Here is a 19,392-nt window from a genome sequence, read left to right as displayed (position 1 = left end):
GGTCCAAAAAACAAAAAGCACATCACTAAAAAATAAATAAAGAACAGTTCCATTGTAAAGAGCTGTTTCTTGTGAAAACGATTCCGCTGCACAAATAAATAGATCCAGTTGCGCACTCTTCTTCAACCCTCCAAAGAGATGTTTTGCTTTTTGTAGATGAAGCAGCTTGATCTCTCTGTGTCAAGTGAGGAAGGGCCTCCCTTGTCCATTCTTCTTCTTCTTTGGCGATCACTCATAGCCGAGTAAGATTGTCTTCCATAAACACGGTTTTTTTTTTTTTTTTTAATAATTATTTTTATTAAAGATTTTCTTAGATTACAAAGGTAGTGCAATGTCTCGGTTTTTTTTTTTTCATGCATCATTTTTACACATCAATTTTTAACTTGTTGAGACATTATGAGGAAGGGGGGAAAGGGGGGGAAAGAGGTAGGTGGGACGGTTTTAACAATGAGTCCGTAAGTGACTGTGGAGGCCAATTCTGGATCCACATGTCCTTCCACAGTGCGGACATTGGTTTCCGGGCGAGTGCTGATCACGGTGTGGATTTGCCAAGCGTGCCTTCCTCTTAGCATGTTTCTCCCTTGCGTCCTGAGTTCGAGTGTCTTCAAAGCCCATGACACCTTTGGTAAAGGCTGTTCTCCAATTGGAGCGCTCGCAGGCCAGTGTTTCCCAGTTGTCAGTGTTTATACTACATTTTTTAAGATTTGAGAGAGTCTTTAAACCTGTTTTGTTGACCACCAGCATTACGCATTCCATTTTAAAGTTTGGAATAGAGTACAGTCATACCTCGGTTTAAGTATGCCTCGGTTTGCGTATTTTCAGTTTAAGTACTCTGCAGACCTGTCTGGAACGGATTAATCCACTTTCCATTACTTTCAATGGGAAAGTTCGCTTCAGGTTAAGTACGCTTCAGGTTAAATACGGACTTCCGGAACCAATTACACTCATACCTCGGGTTATGTACGCTTCAGGTTGAGTACTCTGTGGACCCATCTGGAACAGATTAATCCACCTTCCATTACTTTCAATGGGAAAGTTCACTTCAGGTTAAGAACGCTTCAGTTTAAGTACTCCACGGACCATCTGGAATGGATTAATCCACTTTCCTTTACTTTCAATGGGAAAATTCGCTTCAGGTTAAGTACGCTTCAGGTTAAGTACAGACTTCCGGAACCAGTTGTGTTTGTAAAGCAAGGTACCACTGTAGTTGCTTTGGAAGACGATCATCAGGCATCCGCACAACATGACCAGTCCAATGAAGTTGATGTTGAAGAATCATTGCTTCAACACTGGTGATCTTTACTTCATCCAGTACACTGATATTAGTTCGCCTGTCTTCCCAAGTGATGCATCCATGTAAGAACCTGGTGGGTGGGAACAGTTTCTGCATCAATAAAGGGCTGTGATTTTCCTCCCTTCTATTATTATTATTATTATTATTATTATTATTATTATTATTGTTGTTGTTGTTGTTGTTGTTTAGTCGTTTAGTCGTGTCCGACTCTTCGTGACCCCATGGACCATAGCACGCCAGGCACTCCTGTCTTGCACTGCCTCCCGCAGTTTGGTCAAACTCATGTTCGTAGCTTCGAGAACACTGTCCAACCATCTTGTCCTCTGTCGTCCCCTTCTCCTAGTGCCCTCAATCTTTCCCAACATCAGGGTCTTTTCCAAGGATTCTTCTCTTCTCATGAGGTGGCCAAAGTATTGGAGCCTCAGCTCCAATACTAATAATAATAATAATTATTATTATTAATTTTAATATTGTCCATATTGTGGGGACTATTATACTATACTTTTATTTGTTTTATCAGTTTGTGTGGGGACTCTTGCTTGGTGAAAATGAGACATATAAGAACATGCAGAAATAAAGCTAAATAAATTCCTATGTGTGCCCCATTCTCCCATCTGTTTGTGTGCACTTGTGGGAGGAAATGATTTGTGCTTTTGTTTTGCATTTTAAAATGCCTGTTATAAAGCTTTCTCACTTATGCTTATTTACAACTTTCTTCTCCTTCCTGTAGTACTTGGGATGTATAGAGGTCTTGCGTTCCATGAGATCCCTTGACTTCAATACTAGAACACAGATTACAAGGTAATACGAGATGATGTATTGCAAATACTTTTCTGCACCTATCTTTTGAACTACCTTGCATAAGTACGTACCATCTGAAGAAGAACAAAAGCAGAAAAGTATATGTGCGTTTCTTTTCACACTTGAATAAAAGCAGGACATTCCTGTGGGCTGGGCAGGGGGCTGCCTCTTGTGGTTGCACCAACTGAAGTAGCTGCTTCACTCAGCCTTAGCTGTGGGCAGCTCTGAATATGCTAAAACTTCACAATTCCCTAAGAAAATTAGCGAGATTGGTTGCCCTGCTTTTCTTACTTTTAACATACTCGATACAGCCTATGATAGTGTAATATTTGATAGTGTAATTGAAATACAGTGGAACCTCGGTTTATGAACACCTCGGTTTATGAATTTTCGGTTTACGAACGCCGCAGACCCATCTGGAACGGATTAATTCATTTTCCATTACTTTCAATGGGAAAGTTCGCTTCAGTTTATGAACGCTTCAGTTTATGAACAGACTTCCGGAACCAATTACACCCATGCTTCAGTTTATGAACGCTTCAGTTTAAGTACTCTGCGGACCCGTCTGGAACGGATTAATCCACTTTCCATTACTTTCAATGGGAAAGTTTGCTTCAGTTTATGAACGCTTCAGTTTAAGTACTCCGTGGACTGTCTGGAACAGATTAATCCACTTTCCATTACTTTCAATGGGAAAGTTCGCTTCAGTTTATGAACAGACTTCCAGAACCAATTGTGTTCATAAACCGAGGTACCACTGTAGTGTCATATTTCAAATGCAAATTTGGGTTTGCTATGAGCATCAGAGTGCTTTAGTCCATTTGCAGACTTCCCAGTAGATCATTACTTGAATGCCATCATGAGTAACCAAACCTTATGTTTCTGGCACCATGAAGCCATTTGCTATCTAATGTTCTTTTCTGTCTGTCCAGGGAAGCGATCAGCCTTGTTTGTGAAGCTGTGCCGGCAGCCAAAGGAGCCTTTAAAAAAAGAAAGGTATTTCCCTTGTGATCATATTATCTCATATTGGGACCAAATGGGATGTGACATTAAATCCATGTTTGCATTTTATATGTACAATTTTTGTCCTTTGAATTGCTGCCATGGGAGGACCCAAGCAGTACTGTGCCCATGGCAAAGGCACTTCATCCTTTACCTGTGTACCAAAAACACACATACAAGTACAAATACGGACGCTCCTTTTGGGGTCAACAAAGATTATTCCACTGGCCCTTCCCTAAATAATTTATTTGAGTGAGATGTTTCACTGATATCCTACATTAGCAGTGGGTAGGGCAGAGCTACTGGGGCGACTGCTCTGGGTGCAGAATTTTTTGGGGGAATGTTCAGGGTGGCAGGAGAGGATATATTGTTTATTAATATCTTTCCTAACTTGCGCTAGCAAGTTCCTTCATGTAGCAGAGTTACATTCCCCTTTCTTACATGCACAGCAAATAGCTTGTAGCAGGCTCATGTGAGCCTCTCACTATTATACAGTTCAGTCTGACTCAGATTGAATTGCAAGTTCCTGGTAAATTCCCTTTAATCCCTTTTAAAAGGATAAAGACACGGCAGTCTTATTCAAAGTCAATAAAAGAAGTTTACTCACAACAGCTCACACTTGGATTCCTGAAGGCAGACTTAGTTACAAACATGTACATGTGGATCTATCCCACATGAGGGATAATTCCAGTGCTTCTGCTAACTGGCAGCTAGCAGAGCATTCCTAGCCGAGAAGCTGGTTGAACGAAGAAGGAAGTGAAAGAGAGAGAGAGAGTGCTGCATGACTTGTCCTTTTGTTACCTGGTCAGGTAAGGTCATGCCCACCTCTAGTCACATGCAAGGGAAGGATGCCCCAGTCCAGGAGGAATAGGAAGTTTCGACTGGCTGGACCCAGGGGCGTACGAAGGGGGGGGCGGTGCCTGGAAGAATAACCCAAACATCATGAACCTTCCGCCTGCTTCTTTCACACAGAGAAGCTTCCAGAACCCTCTTGAATTAAGCAGAATAGGAAAGATCTCTACATATCAAATCAATACTTTGTGCACTAAGAAAATCAAACTGACAAACCCCTCCTTGAATGACACAGGAGGACACCCCCCTCTGTCATTTAAAGACCAAAATTATATATCAAACACTTGCTTATACTCATGTCACATCAAGTTTGGCCATAAGAATAGTAGATAAGTTGCCATGGCTTATGCCAGTTAGAAAGTTGTGCAGCCTTCAAATGATGTGCTGTAGTTCTGTTTTCAAACAAAAGTTGTGTGAATCGGAATGGGAAGCCCTGTCCTCTTCTTAGGAACGCATCTTAGATTCCACCACCGTACTCCCTTTTAGTCCAAAGTATTATTTATTATAATAGTTACTTCTGTTTTTACGTCCACTCTGTCCTTTGTCCGACAGACCACTGGGTAGTTTGCAGACCAATCCATCGAATACCGGTATAACATCTCATGAATGAGCTTAAAATCTACAGCAGCAAAAACCAAAATGAAAACATTATATAAACAACAAGATAATACCATAACAAGCTAAGTACTAGGTAGACAGAGTCAGGACAGAGCTAGAGAGGGCACCATTTGTAAATTTGGAAAATAGATGGCAGTTGTGTGGCTTCTGATATACAGGAGAGCTTAAATCCTTTGCCCTTGCCTAGGATTGCCAAATGTCTGGAATTTCCTGGACATAACTGGAATACTGCAGTCAGAAGCAGTGTCTGGGCAGAAAACGCAAAAGTGTGTGTGTGTTCAGGCAAACACAAGCCAAATTCAACTGTCTTATACCAGGATAAATATGGTAATTAATGCTAGTGTTCAGTTTAGCATTTAATCATGGAACACATGTTACAGAGAAGGCTAGGCTGGGAATAATAATAATAATAATAATAATAATAATAATAATAATAATAATGGTAAAGGAACCCCTGACCATTAGGTCCAGTTGTGACCGACTCTGGGGTTGCGGCGCTCATCTCGCATTATTGGTCGAGGGAGCCAGCGTACAGCTTCCAGGTCATGTAGCCAGCATGACTAAGCGAACCAGAGCAGGACACGGAAATGCCATTTACCTTCCCGCTGTAGCAGTACCTGTTTATCTACTTGCACTTTGACGTGCTTTCATAACTGCTAGGTTGGCAGGAGCTGGGACTGAGCAACGGGAGCTCACCCCATCGCAGGGATTCGAACCGCCGACCTTCTGATCGGCAAGCTCTAGGCTCTGTGGTTTAACCCACAGCGCCACCTGCGTCCCACGGATGCAATAATAATAATAATAGGCCCTAAATCAGCCCATGGGTAGTTTAATTAAATTGTTAATAAATGAGTCACACATGCATGGACCATCCCTTCAAGTCTCATCTGTTACTGACTCTCAGGTGACTCTCAAAAGCATGTGTGAACTCACTTTCACTGGGAGCTGACACCACTTACTATAACTAAAGTATGCCATACTGTATATGGTTGGTAGACTTAGGTGTCTTTCTGAGAATGTTTCCGGCCTTAAATTTTGTAGTTATTTATTTATTGTACTTGTTGCAAAGCCTTTTCTTATACTTGTATTGCATTTCCTTATTACCGTAAAGCGGCAGGTACAATCCCTGCAGCAGCAGCAGCAGCAGCAGCCAGCAAACCTATCTTCTTTTCAGCCAGTGCGCCTGTTAATACTTGTGTAACAGCATTTTTCCTGAATGAAATAAAACACTTTCCTCCATGCTTGCAAACCCTAAAGGAAGGGCTCGTGGCCCCAAATTATCCCAACTGTGTAGAGAATCCACACAAATGGTTTATTACTCAACTCTGTGAGTTATATGGAGTGATTTAAAGTGGCTTTCGTGAGCAGATATAATTGCAAATCTTTCAGTGTTTCTATAGTTAATAGGTTTTAGTTTTCTGCTGTTACAGAAAACATACCTGCCAAGTTCCTGCCGGAAAAATAAGGGATCGGCAGACTGGAAGTAGCGCTGCGGCCATTTTGGAACTGGGCGGAGCATGCTCAGAAGCGACTTTCAATGCTGCTCTGCCCAGTTCCAAAATGGCCACCGTGCCGGAAGTCGCGCTGCGGCCATTTTGGAACTGGGCAGAGCAGCATTGAAAGTAGCTTCTGAGCATGCTCCGCCCAGTTCCAAAATGGCCACCATGCCAGAAATCACTTCTGCGCATGTCCAGAAACTTCAGACATGCACAGAAGGAGCGTCCCCCGGCCGGTAAGTAAACCAGGAAAAAACAAAAAAACCCGTTTTTCCAGCTTGGACCGGCTGGAAAAACGGGGGTTTCCCGGGGAATATGGGAGACTTGGCAGCTATGACAGAAAAGCTTCTCTTGACACTTCTCACTTTGAGGTAATTCAGCATCACTCTACATGTTCATCTCATGCCTCTTGGTTCTTTTTATCTGTTTATTACATTCGTTTAATATGCAACCCATTCTCCCAAGGAGCTCAGAAGGGTGTACGTGGTTCCTCACTCCCATTTCATCCTCAGAACAACCCTGTGGGGTAGGGTAGGCTGAGAGATGGTGACTGAAGCAAGGTTATCCGGTGGGGCTTTAAGGGGAATTTGAATCCAGGTCTCCCTAGTATGACACCAACCACTTTAGATCACTATAATTTCCTTTTTTAAAAAAATTCTTTACTGTTTTAATGTTTTAAAATACAAAAACAGGGTTAGGGAAAAGAAAAAACACACACAAAAGGTATATGAAATATAAAAATTAACACAAAAATTACAAAATTAAAGATACATGACAAAAAAGATGTAAGAAAAAAGAAAAAAATACCATAAAAGCAACACTTCCAATTATTCTCTCTGTAGCTTGTATTTTTCTTATTTTATTGCACATTTATGAATATCTACTTGTCGTTTCATTTCTTCCTATTTATACCAGGTTCAGCCTAAGTCTGCTATTAGGGTTTTGGACATCCTCCATTCCTTCTGTGTTTTTTGTCTCGTTTGCCCTCTTATCCTTCCTGTTGTTTTTGCCAGCTGGATGTAGTCTAGCATTAAAGTTTGCCAATCTGTTATGCTGGGTAAGCTTTTACATTTCCAATTCCTGGCCACTAAGACTCTTGCTGCCACTATCCCATACATTAGCAATGTTATTTTTGTTGTTTTGATATCCTCTGGTATTGTGTTTAATAGAAATATTTCTGGTTCCCCCCCCTAAATGTATGCTTCTTCAGATACACAGTGTATCTGAAGAAGTGTGCATGCACACGAAAGCTCATACCAAAATAAAAACTTAGTTGGTCTTTAAGGTGCTACTGAAGGAATTTTTTTTCTATTTTGCTTTGACTCAGACCAACACAGCTACCTACCTGTAACTAATTTTTTTAAGTTCTTCATAAATTAAATTCCAATATTTGCAAATGATGGGACAGCTCCACCACATATGTATGAAAGATCCTTTTTCTCCATTACACCTCCAGCACGCAGAAGATTTGTTTTTATACATTTTGGCAAGTTTCTCCAGTTTGGTACCACCTGTACATCATCTTTAATATGTTCTCTCTTAAGTTGTAACAGGCGGTAAATTTCATATCCTCCTTCCACAATCTTTCCCATTGATCTACTATTAGGACATTATATCCAAAATCTTGGGCCCATTTTATCATTACCGATTTTTCCTTATCTATTTAGAAAAAACCTGCATTTTCTCTCTCTCCTCGTAGCACTTTCCCTTCCTTGTGAATCAACATGCGGCGTGTTTCTGACTAACTTCGGATAAAAGCATCCACAGAACGTTGATTAAAATGGCACACTCTTGACGGATAAACCCCAGAGGCTTCCATTTATGCCGCATGGAGTCAGGTGTCCCCAGATGCTCATAGAGTACTGAGATGTGTGGTATTTTTTGCTTTCACAGCCGCCGAGTAAAGCCCTCTCTAGTATCTTGGGGAAGAGCAACCTTCAGTTCGCGGGAATGAGCATTACTCTGAATATCTCTACCACCAGCTTAAATCTGATGACGCCTGATTCCAAACAGGTCTGTATACTCTCATTCCTGCCTGCTGCTCTTAATAGTTCCCTGGTGCTTGTTCCTTGCTACCTGCCAGATTATTTCTGTGCTTAGTGCTCCTGTACGCCCGCAAAGTACTAGCATTTGCTGGTACGTCTGAGTAACTGAATGCTGGAAGATCCAGGGCAGGCAAAAATAAGTACTTTCGTCACACAGCACATGTTAAAATGTGGGATTTGCTCCAGAAAAGGGAGGGATGACCGCCAACTTGGATGACAAATGCATGGAGGATTAGATCATCCGTGGCTAGAACCTATTAAGGTGAAAAGGTAAAGGACCCCTGGATGGTTAAGTCCAGTCAAAGGCGACTATGGAGTTGCAGTGCTCATTTCGCTTCAGGCTGAGGGAGCCGGCGTTTGTCCACAGACAGCTTTCTGGGTCATGTGGCCAGCAGCACTAAACGGGACACAATGACAGAAGCCAGAGCACAAGGAAACACCATTTACCTTCCCACCGCAGCGGTACCTGTTTATCTATTTGCACCGGCATGCTTTTGAACTGCTAGGTTGGCAGGAGCTGGAACAAAGCAATGGGAGCTCACTCTGTCACAGGGATTTGAACTGCCAGCGTTCTGACTGGCAAGCCCAAAAGGCTCAGTGGTTTAGACCACAGCACCACCTGCGTCCCTTTACCTACAACCCATTATGGCTATGTCCTAACCCTGTTGACTTTAGTATGCCTCTGAATGCCAGAAGAGAGCTGCTGCACTCATGTCCTACTTTGGAGCTTTCCATTTGGGTTGCCACTGAGACAACAGAATGCTATACTATATGATACTATATGATCGTTTGGTCTGATTCAGCAAAGCTCTTATGCAATTTTATGCAGCTGTTCTGTTCCATGCAGATCAGGGTGTGTCTGCCTGAGCGCACCATCAATGAGTATTAGAATAGTGAAGGGTTACTCAAACGTGGGGGGTTTTTTGGACTACAATTCCCATCATCCCTGGCCACTGGTCCTGCTAGCTAGGGATGATGGGAGTTGTAGTCCAAAAACCAGCTGGAGACCCAAGTTTGGGAAACCCCGGTATAGTGTATTTTCTGGATTTGGATCTTAAAGCTTTCGAGACAAGACAAATTGCATTGGAACAGAAGAGTTCATCTGCAGACATCCTCAAATGTTAACCAGACTAACTCCTCTTTGGGGGCAGGGAGTGTGAGATCATCCTCTTTAAAAAGCCATTACCATTGGGCTGTTATTCTCAAACAGAATTTGGAGGAGGAGGAAAACTAAGTAAAAAGTAAGGAAATGTAGTAGAGCTCTGCTTTGCATGCAGAAGGCCCCAAGTCCAATCCCTGGCTTCTCCAGGTAGGTCTGGGAATGTTTTCTGCCTGAACCCTGAGGAGGCAATGATGGTAAATGCAGGCCAGGGATGGCCTCTCTATTTGGTCAGCTGAACTTTGCCCAGGCCATGCACTGCACTGGCCCATCTTCAAAGCCCAAATGTTTTGGCCTGCGTGGAACAGGTCCTTGTAATCTTATTATGCCCCTTGCTTGTCTGGTTGGGGGATGGAGAACATGCGTAGAAACTCGCCCACTGCACAAAGGTAGAACTTCCATTTCATTTGCCTCTTTTTCTGCCCCACTCCTGTTGTAGACAATAGTGAGTTAGTGTCAGGGACGGGGCAGAGGAGGGATGGCGGAGACCACCTCCCCAGCCTGACCCTTCCAGAGAAGACAAAGAAGACAGTTCAGAATTACAACAGGGGTTTGAGGGAGATCACAGCTCAGAGTCAGATGAGGGACAAAGCTGGGACATAATGGGAGAGGAGGAAGAAGAAGCACCAGAGGAGGGGGACAGCTGACGGACGCAGTTTCATTAGAAAGCATTCCAGGGTCCCCCTCCCAGAACCTCGCAAACATTGAAAGTAGGAGAGCAAAGAGCTCAGAGGCAGAGGGCACTTCTCAGCACCCGTAGTGATGACACATGAAGGGAAAGAGGGAGGGGGTGGAGACTCACTCGGGACAACACCATTATTCCAAGAGGCTGCATTTCCAAGCATCTCTCTGTGAATATTGAATAAAAAGCAGTTGGTAAGAACTTTATCTTGTTCATGGCAACCAGCCATGGGGTGTGTGTGTGTTTCGATTCTCTGCTGCCTGACAGCTAGATGGAGCAATGGTCTGGCTAATATAAGACAACTTCCTATTTTCCTACTAAAATGGGACTACAAAGTAAGCAAACGGGTCTCTCTCTCCCCCCCCCCCCCGGATAAAAGTAGCATAAAAATGGGTTGTAGCTCCATGGTAGGGCACATTCTTTGCATGCAAAAGATTTAATTCCTGTCCTGACCTCTCCAGGTAAGAATGGAAAAGACTCCTGTATAATTTATATAAAGCCCTGGAGAGCAGCTGCTAATTGCTAGCAGAAATTCTGGACCAATTTCTGCATTGCAGAACTGTATGCTATCTAACTCTATGCTATCTAAAATGGTATAAGGCAGCTATAAGTGTGACTGGAGGGAATTTCCTTATCCCTTTCTGCTACCTTCTCCAGCCGCAGTGAAACATGTACGCTTCTTCAATTTGGGTAGTATGCTTAGGGCAGTGTTTCCCAACCAGTGTGCCTCCAGATGTTTTGGGACTACAACTCCCATCATCCCTAGCTAGCAAGACCAGTGGTCAGGAATGATGGGAGTTGTAGTCCCAAAACATCTGGAGGCACACTGGTTGGGAAACACTGGCTTAGGGTATTCTGACTCAAAGGGCACCCAGATGGAGGTTTCAAATGGGTTTCGGTGGATGCGCATTCGTTGCAAACGACTTCCCACAATCTGCACAAGCAGGTGACTCCGTGCTGTGCTTCCACCTGTCCTTGCCTGCCCACTCTGCCTAAGGCAGTATCTGTGGGCTGCAGGATCCGTGTGGCAAGAGTCATACTGTGATCACACCAAAAGCCCGCCCGCCTTGCAATATTCCTGGACTTTGGGTTTAGCATCTGTGTGCTGCTCTGAGATCCTGGGGAGTTGCCATCTGGGCATGCTGTCACGGAAGGTTTGGAGACGCACGACTTTGCACATTTGTTTTCGATGTTATTGTTTCTGTTTTTAGGCTTTCGAGGACGTTTCAAGCTCATGGTTCCCCCCAAACCAACCCTGGAAACTGTAGTTTGCTACAAGTGCATGGGACTGCCTCTCTCTGGGGAGAGGGTGAATTACACTTCCCAGAATTATTTGGGGGAAGCCATGTGCTTTAAACAGATGGTGTGAATGTGACTCTGGAAAGTCTGACTGCATCTCACACTCATGCTAATCTTTTCCCGAACCCTTTACAGATTATAGCAAACCATCACATGCAGTCTATTTCCTTTGCATCTGGAGTAGATGTGGTAAGCATTTGATTCATTTATTTAGAATCTTTCTCATTTTGGAACTGATGAAATCCTACTGTGGTACTGATGTAAGGGTACTGTGCCACAACTGATCCCTTAACATGTTCAGGAAATATTGCTAATTAGATCTTTGCCATTAAGTTCTAAGTGAAAGCTCTGGAAATTCAAAACAAGGCATCATCAGTCAGTTTAACTCAAACACTCCTGTGATATATGAAGGTAATCTCAGAGGTGTTACAGTAAAGATGAAATGAAGCCAATATTTTCTGAAAATAACTTCATGATTAAAAAAAAAAGGAAGAACCCGTATTATCAATACCATAGTGGTCTGAAGTCTAAATGACTGTATTATGAGCAATTTCTGCTGGGGACAGAGGTGTTTCTAGCCTCTACATTTATCGGGGGGGGGGGGTTTCTATCTGTAACCCGAGTGTCAGCTCCTGAAATGCTCGCAGAATGTGAGTTGCCTAGTGGCAAGCAGTAGACAAGAGATGGGTGGAGGGGAGGCCCAGTTCCAATGATTGTTGTGACACAGGGCTGAATTTACACATGCATCTCTCACTATGGTGACTCTCAGTTAAATGCGTGAACTGCCCCCTTTGAAAAGTTTTGCATGACTTGAAAGCAGGTGGTATCAAAGTTCCACCCAACTATGCTGTGCGTTCACAATTGGAAAAAGCAGTCGTTCAGCCCAGACACAGAGGTCCAGCTCCAAGGGCCTTCTGGCAGCTCCCTCACTGCAAGAAGCCAAGTTACAGGGAACCAGGCAGAGGGCCTTCTCGGTAGTGGCGCCTGTCCTGTGGAACACCCTCCCATCAGATGTCAAGAAAATAAACAACTACAGTGGTACCTCGACTTACGAATAACTCTACTTACGAATGTTTCCACTTATGAACGGAGCTCCGTCCGCCATCTTGGATGTGCTTTAAATAGTATTTTTTCGACTTACGAATTTTTAGATAGGGTTGCTTCGACTTACACATTTTTTCTCCCAATGCATTCCTATGGGATTCGACTTACAATTTTTTTCGACTTACGAATGTGCGTTCAGAACGCATTAAATTCGTAAGTCGAGGTACCACTGTACAGTATCTGACTTTTAGAAGACACCTGAAGGCAGCCCTGTTTAGGGAAGTTTTTAATGTTTGATGTTTCATTCTCTTTTTAATATTCTGTTGAGAGCTGCCCAGAGTGGCTGGGGAAACCCAGTCTGATGGGCACGGTATGTATAAATAAAATAAAATAAAATAAAATAGTAATAATTATTATTTTCTGAAAACCGGTTGCTGGAAACTACAGAAGGGGAGAGCGTTGTTGTGCTTGAATCCTGCTTTGAGGTTTCTCAAGGCATCTGTTTGGCCACTGTCAGAACAGGATGCTGAGCAGGCCTCACCTTATATTTTTAGCTGTAGTGATCAATCTGTGATTGATCACACAAACAACTTCGCTTATTGATGGCATGACCTTAGCCAGAGTTAGGGAACCTGTCGCCCAGCAGATCAGCTCAACCAGCATGGCCAATGGTCATGGATTTTGGGAGTGATACTCCAGCAACATTTGCAGGGCCACAGCTCCCCTCCCCTCGACCCTAGTGATGACTCAAATGTGTGAATTATTATTGCATTTGTGAGCTGTGCCCATATTCATTCCTAGCTACCGTGTTTCCCCTTTTTTAAGACACCGTCTTACAACTTTGTTTCCTCAAAAAAACCCACGGTGGCTTATTTTCAGGGGGTGTCTTTTTTTTTAAGTGCCGGTACAACTGGGTCCCACTGGCTCAGGACGCTTGGTGCTCTCTTCCGCGCGCATTTTCTGCCTCTTCTATTGTCTCCGTTTCCCCTCCTCCCCATCCTGAATCAAGGGCTCTCCTTCCCTGGAGGCTTCTAAGCAGAGGCTGGGTGGCCACCTGTCTAGGAGACAGACGTGCACACGGGGGGGGGGGGACTTCACTCAGTGAGGTGGATTTAAACCTCATAGGATGCCGGAGCAGGAGGCATACACGAAGCTGCCCACCGTTATGTTGGTGTAGGTGGGACTGCGCTGGTCGCAGTCGAAGCACTTGTGGTTGGGTGGGAGCACAGGGAGGCTGCTCATCTCCCTCAGAAGCTTTAGGTGCTTCTCCTCCTGCTTCGGCTTGGCGCTCGCCGCCATGGCTTCGAAGGCGGCGGCGGCCGGGTGTGTGCGTGCGCGGAGGAATAGAGGCTGCTCCCCAGGCTCTCTCACGCTGGCCGGGGAATGAGGAGGGAGGCTGGGACCCGTCCCGCTCCGAGACGCTCATGAGGGAAGCGCGAGGGGGACCGACGGAAGGAAGGGGAGGGGGGAAAGGGAAGGAGGGGGAGAGGAGCGGCGGCAGCTCTCGGCGAGGAGGCCAGGGCAGCTGAATGACGAGCCAAAGAGGAACCTGTGCGGCACCTTTTCTCTGACGGGGGGGGGGAGAGAGACGCGATCACAAACATACAGAGAGAGACAGACGCGCACACAGAGGGAGAGAGAGAGAAAGACGCACGGGGAGAGAGAGAGACGCGCACGCACACACAGAGAAAGAGACGGACGCGCACGCACGCACACACACAGAGTGTGCAGCGCTGCTTCGCGCTTTGTCAGCGCTGCAGCCGCCGCCGCTTCCGAGCGCCAACCCGACCTGGCAGGCTTCCTCCTCCTGCCACGGCCGGCATTGCAGGAGCTGGGTTCTGCTGGCTTGTGCCCTTGGTGCTCCGTGCGGCACTGCTGCACGCTTTATCGGCGCTGCAGCAGCAGCCGCTTCCGGGCACCGACCCAACCCGACAGGCTTCCTCCTCCTGTTGTGGCCGCTGTGCTGGGTCCCACTAGCTGGCTGGGGCACTCGGTGGTCTTGCTCCGCACGTCGTGGAAGTATGGCTTATTTTCGGGGTATGTCTTACATTTCTCAAATGATTAAAAACCCTGCCATGCCTTACTTTTTGACTATGTATTAAAAAAGGGGAAACACGGTACCTCTCCCTCTTCTTCTTCCTCCTCTGCTTTTTCCCCACCTTTTTATAAAGGTGGTACAGATTGTGTTTGAGCACAGGAGAAAAAAAGAGTTGCAATGTTCCTCAGCAGGAACATGTGGCATTCTCTCAACTAAGATCCCACTGATACAACACTCCTGAAATTCCACTCACAAGTTACAAAATCCGTCTTGGAGGGGAGGGGGGGGAATATTACATTTCCCCACTTATAAAATATTGGCTCATTTCAGATGTAACAACAAAAATGGTTTGTTGCTTTAAGAAAATTCCACCTCCTAAAGATAGAGCTTGCCATTTTAACTGTAACTTGGGTACCTTTTGATAGGTATTGAAAAAGATGGCCCAGTTTTTAATGGTATTATAGCCTTTGAATTGATGGTTTTCTACAAAGGACTCGCTATATTATTTTGCAGGGTTTTCTGTGCAAGAGGTTCTCCCTGCCTTCCTGCCTTAATGTATCTACTCTAGAATCTAATCTCTCTATCTGGATGATATATTTATAACACACTCGTCACCATGGCATCCAAGCACAGGCAACCAGTTGCAAACACTCAGATGAAAAGCAGCGCACCTTTGTTGCAGCATAAAATGAAAACTCACATATTCATGGTAGATGTTTGTCTCCCTGCCCCCCCATCTCCCCTCCCTCTGCCAACAGGATACAACAGACTATGTTGCCTATGTAGCTAAGGACCCTGTGAATCGCAGAGGTAAAGTACTGCTTAACATTCAATCTCCTCTTCTTTTTGAAAACGTACGCTGCTCAGATTCTCATTAAGGCACTGTGTTCTATTGATAATGGCTTCCCTTCCGCTAACAGTATCACACACCATATTCAACATTTATTCTATTATTTCTTACATTCACATCCTGCCTTGCTTCAAAAGAACTCAGTTGCCAAATCAGATGAGAGGTCAGAGCTCTGAGATTGGATCTCCTGTTTCTTAAAATTATGGAAAATAGCAGCTCCAGGGTTTGGAGACTGAGGTAGCCAACCTTTTCCCCTAGGTGCCACGTCTCCATATGGAAAACACACACATGAGCCCTTCCTGGAGCTCCTATGAGTGGGAATGTCCAGGGTGGCAGGAGAGGATATATTGTTTATTAATATCCTTCCTAACTTGCACTGGCAATGTCCTTTACTTAGCTGAGTTTCACATTCCCCTTTTAAACACATAGCAGGTAGCTGGTTGCAGGCTCGTGTGAGCCTCTCACTATTGTACAATTCAGTCTGTCTCAGATTGAATTGTACGTTCGAGGTAAGTTCCCTTGAATCCCTCTTAAAAGAATAAAGATGCCACAATCTTATTCAAAGTCAATAAAAGAAGTTTACTCACATCATTTCACAGTAGGATTCCAGAAGGCAGACTTGGTTCCAAACATGCACATGCGGATCTACCCCATATGGGGGAATAATCCCAGTGACTGCAGGCTAGCAGTCCAGCAGTTCACACAATGAAAGGAAGATGGAAAAGAGAGAGTTGCTGCGTGATTCGTCCTTTTGTTACCTGGATGGATTAGGTGACACCCACCTTCTATCACATGCAAAAGGAAGGATGCTCCAGCCAGAAGGAACAGGAAGTTTCAACTGGCTGGACTAAACATTCCCCTGCATGTCCACTCTAGGAAAACAAAGAATGTTGTACTTGACTGATCCCAGTGGATTACATCCCACACTATTCCCACCAGTTAGAAGAAAACCATGCGTAGGCAGGCACAATACTGGAGTAAAGGGTTAACTAACCATGACTGTGGTCCCGATCCAAACGGCCCCTTACACAATTTCTGTTTGCCAAAATGTTAAGAGGTGGGATGAACACAGATCTCTATTGTCTTGTTCTTGGGGAAGGGCTGTACTTCAGAAGTAGATAATGGCTGCTCACCACATTTGGGGGGGGGACAGTTGTGGCCCCATTGCATTTGGCCTTTGACCCGGCAGTAAGAGCATGCTTGTTTGCTTGCCGGCTGCTGCTGGGGAATTCCCCCCGGTCAGCGATAACGAGGGGCGGTCTTCCCACCAAAGGGCAAATTTCATTGTGCCAATTGGAGGCCCCACTTGGAGGGTGGTGCCTCGTTGGATGGTCGGCCATTGACTGTTGTCTTGCTGAGCCTGGCAGTGAGGCTTAAAAGGCTGGCTGCATGTGGCTTCCACAGCGCGGTCTGCCAGAGAGCAGAAACCTTCCCACCCACCCTTTTTGAATCAATCCATTTCCACTTTAGAAGGTCCCAATTTCATCCCCCACCATCTCCAGGGAGAGACTCCTCTCTAAAACCCTGGAGAGCCACCGCTAGTCAGCATAGCGAAGACAATCCTGAGATAGCCTGACCAATGGTCCAACTTGGTAAAAGGCAGCTTCCTATATTCCTACATCTACTTTGGCCCTCAAATTTGTATTTTGAACCTTATGAAGTAGGTCTGCCAGTGAGTCAATGACTTGGTCAAAGCCATCCACTGGGCTGAGTGGGGATTTGATTTGAACCTCAGTTCCTGCATAGAAATTCACCTGAAAGGCTGAGAAGCTGCTCAGTTTGCACCCATAAGGTGCCTTTCCTAAACTCAGGACAAGGTTTAACTCAATGAATATTGAGTTGCTAGCTCAGTTACTTCCTCAGAGTCTTTGTGAGACTCTTCTCTTGCAGCTATATTAACTAGAAGTAATTAATCAGAAAACGGTAGCCTCTTAGATGATGCATATTGAAATAGGTACAAGTTTGCTATAGAAGGTTATAAACGATTAAGTTGGAAGGTGACTGAGCCATTAGTTTACTTCTCCATGAGGAATGGACAACTTGGTAGTTATCTTTTAAATTTTGGAGTGGTCTGGAGTGACCAAAAAGAAAAAGAAAAGAAAAGAAAAGCCCTTTTGGTATCAAAGCAAGAGACCATGGGGACACTCGTTTTTTATTTAAAAAGAAGTGTGTGTGTGTTTAAAGATTCTTTTAATTTTTAGAAAAAAGATAGGGAGGCACATAGAGAAGCTGCCAGTGATATTTTTTAAAGCAAACTTTTGGGACGCCTGGGGTGGTATACAACCTTAATCTCACTCAGAGCACACCTGTTGAAGTTAATAGGCATTACTAACTTAGGCTCACTAATTTCAGTGGTTCTACTCTGAGTAGGACTGAGTTGAACGCAACCTTATACGTAGGGGATGGGAAACATCTGTTTTAAAAATAAGTCCCATATATTAGAACTATGGTTTTAAATGTTACTTTTGTCAAAGTTTTTTAAAAAATGCCCATAGATTGCTTTAAAAAGATAAACTTAAAACAAAGGACAAAGGTGTAAAACTACAGCATTGATTTCTTCAGTCTTAGACTCTAAAATACTTTTCTTGTTTCCCTGTCCCTTTCAGCATGTCATATCCTGGAGTGCTCTGATGGCCTGGCCCAGGATATTATCAGCAGTATAGGACAAGCATTTGAACTTCGTTTTAAGCAATATTTGCAATGCCCCTCAAAGATCCCGGCTCTTCATGATAGGTGAGCAAGTACAGCAGGATTTATTTTTTTGTGGAAGTGTTGTTTCCTTCAAGGATTGCTAAAATAAAAGGAGAGTTCATTTGTGTCAGGAGTATGGGCAGAAGTCAGGCTCTGGGGCCTGTAGTGCTTTGCAGGACTGGGGCCTGCCTCAGCTTGTGCTGGAGAGGCAAGGAGTGGTCACTCAGGTGAGGCCACTTGATACCTCACTGCACCTGGTGGCAGGAGCTGGGAGGGATAAAAGCTCAGAATTTCCCTTCAGCCCTTTGCCACAGCAACGCTATCCCTGCCTTTGTTGCCTCTGGCCTCTTGCTCCTTGGACCTTCGCCTTGCCGATGCCTTGCTCCTTGACTCCCAGACCTTTGCCTCTGCCTTGCTCCTTGACCCTGCAACTGCCTGCTGCTGGACCCTCAGCCCTGCACCTGTTCCTGCTTCTACACCACAATCTTGCCTCTGGTCCTGACGCCCGCCGACCGGACTGTGACAATTTGCATGAGGGAACAACTGGCTGCAAACATCCACAACAGATTATTGTGACACCTGCCCCATCCAACAGAATAAGGTTTACATCACTGGAGCAGTCTCACTCAACTTGATGTCTTCCAAATCTTGTTGAATATGGCCACTAGTCCCAGCCAGCACAGTCCAATGGTTAGAGAATGATGGTTGTTTTTGGCCAAAGCATCTGAGGGTTATCATGTTGGGGGAGGCCGTTCTGGAAGCAAACTTGGGTGCCAACCTCAAACCCTTGCTCTCTGTAATAGGGAAAGCAACAACAGTGTCCTTTCAGCAACCCATTGCGAACTTCCGATCATACCTGCTGAATTGAAGCTCGGTTAAGGAACACCTCCCTTTGAATTTTCCGCACATCTGATAAGATCTGATTCAGCAGGTAATATCGGAGTTTTGAAAGGCACAACCAGAAAACAACAAGAAAAGCTCTTGGGCCTGGTGGAATACGACAAAAATACATGTCAAGAGAAAGTGTGGAAGACCCCTTACTCCTGTCACAGTCTGGTTGGCGGGAGGTAGCAGTCCCGACTCAGGACGTCAGGACCAGAGGCAAGATGGCAGCATGGAAGCAGGAACGGGAGTCCAGGTGGCGTGGGGCTGCAGGTCAAGCAGCAGGAAGTCGCAGGGTCAAAGAACCGAAGGTCGGGAAGCAGGGTGTCACAAAGGCGAAGGTCTGAAGGTTGAGGAGCAAGGAGTCACGAAAGCGAAGGTCGAGGAGCAAGGAGTCATGAAGGTGAAGGTCCAAGGGTTGAGGAGCAAGGCAAAGGATCAAGGAACAGGCGGCCAGATGCAACAAGACAGGGGTTGCGTTGCTGTGGCAAAGAGCTGAAGGGAAATGCTGAGCTTTTATCCCTCCCAGCTCTTGCCACCAGGTGCAGTGAGTTATCAAGTGGCCTCACCTGAGTGGCCACTCCTTGCTTCTCCAGCACAAGCTGAGGCAGGCCCCAGTCCTGCAAAGCACTACAGGCC

The 19,392-nt window shown here is 45.0% G+C and overlaps 1 protein-coding gene across 2 annotated transcripts in view; it reads left to right on the top strand.

Annotated features, from left to right (window-relative positions):
- Window positions 1-19,392, top strand: part of SHC3 (SHC adaptor protein 3) — a 67,879-nt gene that overhangs the window by 37,444 nt on the left and 11,043 nt on the right. For both annotated transcript variants that reach the window (XM_088652911.1, XM_060280121.2), the window contains 6 exons: window positions 2,025-2,095; window positions 3,028-3,091; window positions 7,957-8,076; window positions 11,384-11,437; window positions 15,089-15,140; window positions 17,787-17,913. In XM_088652911.1, coding sequence (XP_088509037.1) covers window positions 2,025-2,095; window positions 3,028-3,091; window positions 7,957-8,076; window positions 11,384-11,437; window positions 15,089-15,140; window positions 17,787-17,913 — 488 coding nt within the window. The remainder of the gene's footprint in view (window positions 1-2,024; window positions 2,096-3,027; window positions 3,092-7,956; window positions 8,077-11,383; window positions 11,438-15,088; window positions 15,141-17,786; window positions 17,914-19,392) is intronic.

The sequence above is a fragment of the Zootoca vivipara genome, chromosome 10 (assembly GCF_965207765.1).
Source record: "Zootoca vivipara chromosome 10, rZooViv2.hap1.1, whole genome shotgun sequence".
Lineage (NCBI taxonomy): Eukaryota > Metazoa > Chordata > Lepidosauria > Squamata > Lacertidae > Zootoca > Zootoca vivipara.
Note: the sequence above shows the minus strand (reverse complement) of the source record. Positions and strands in the feature narration are given on the sequence as shown.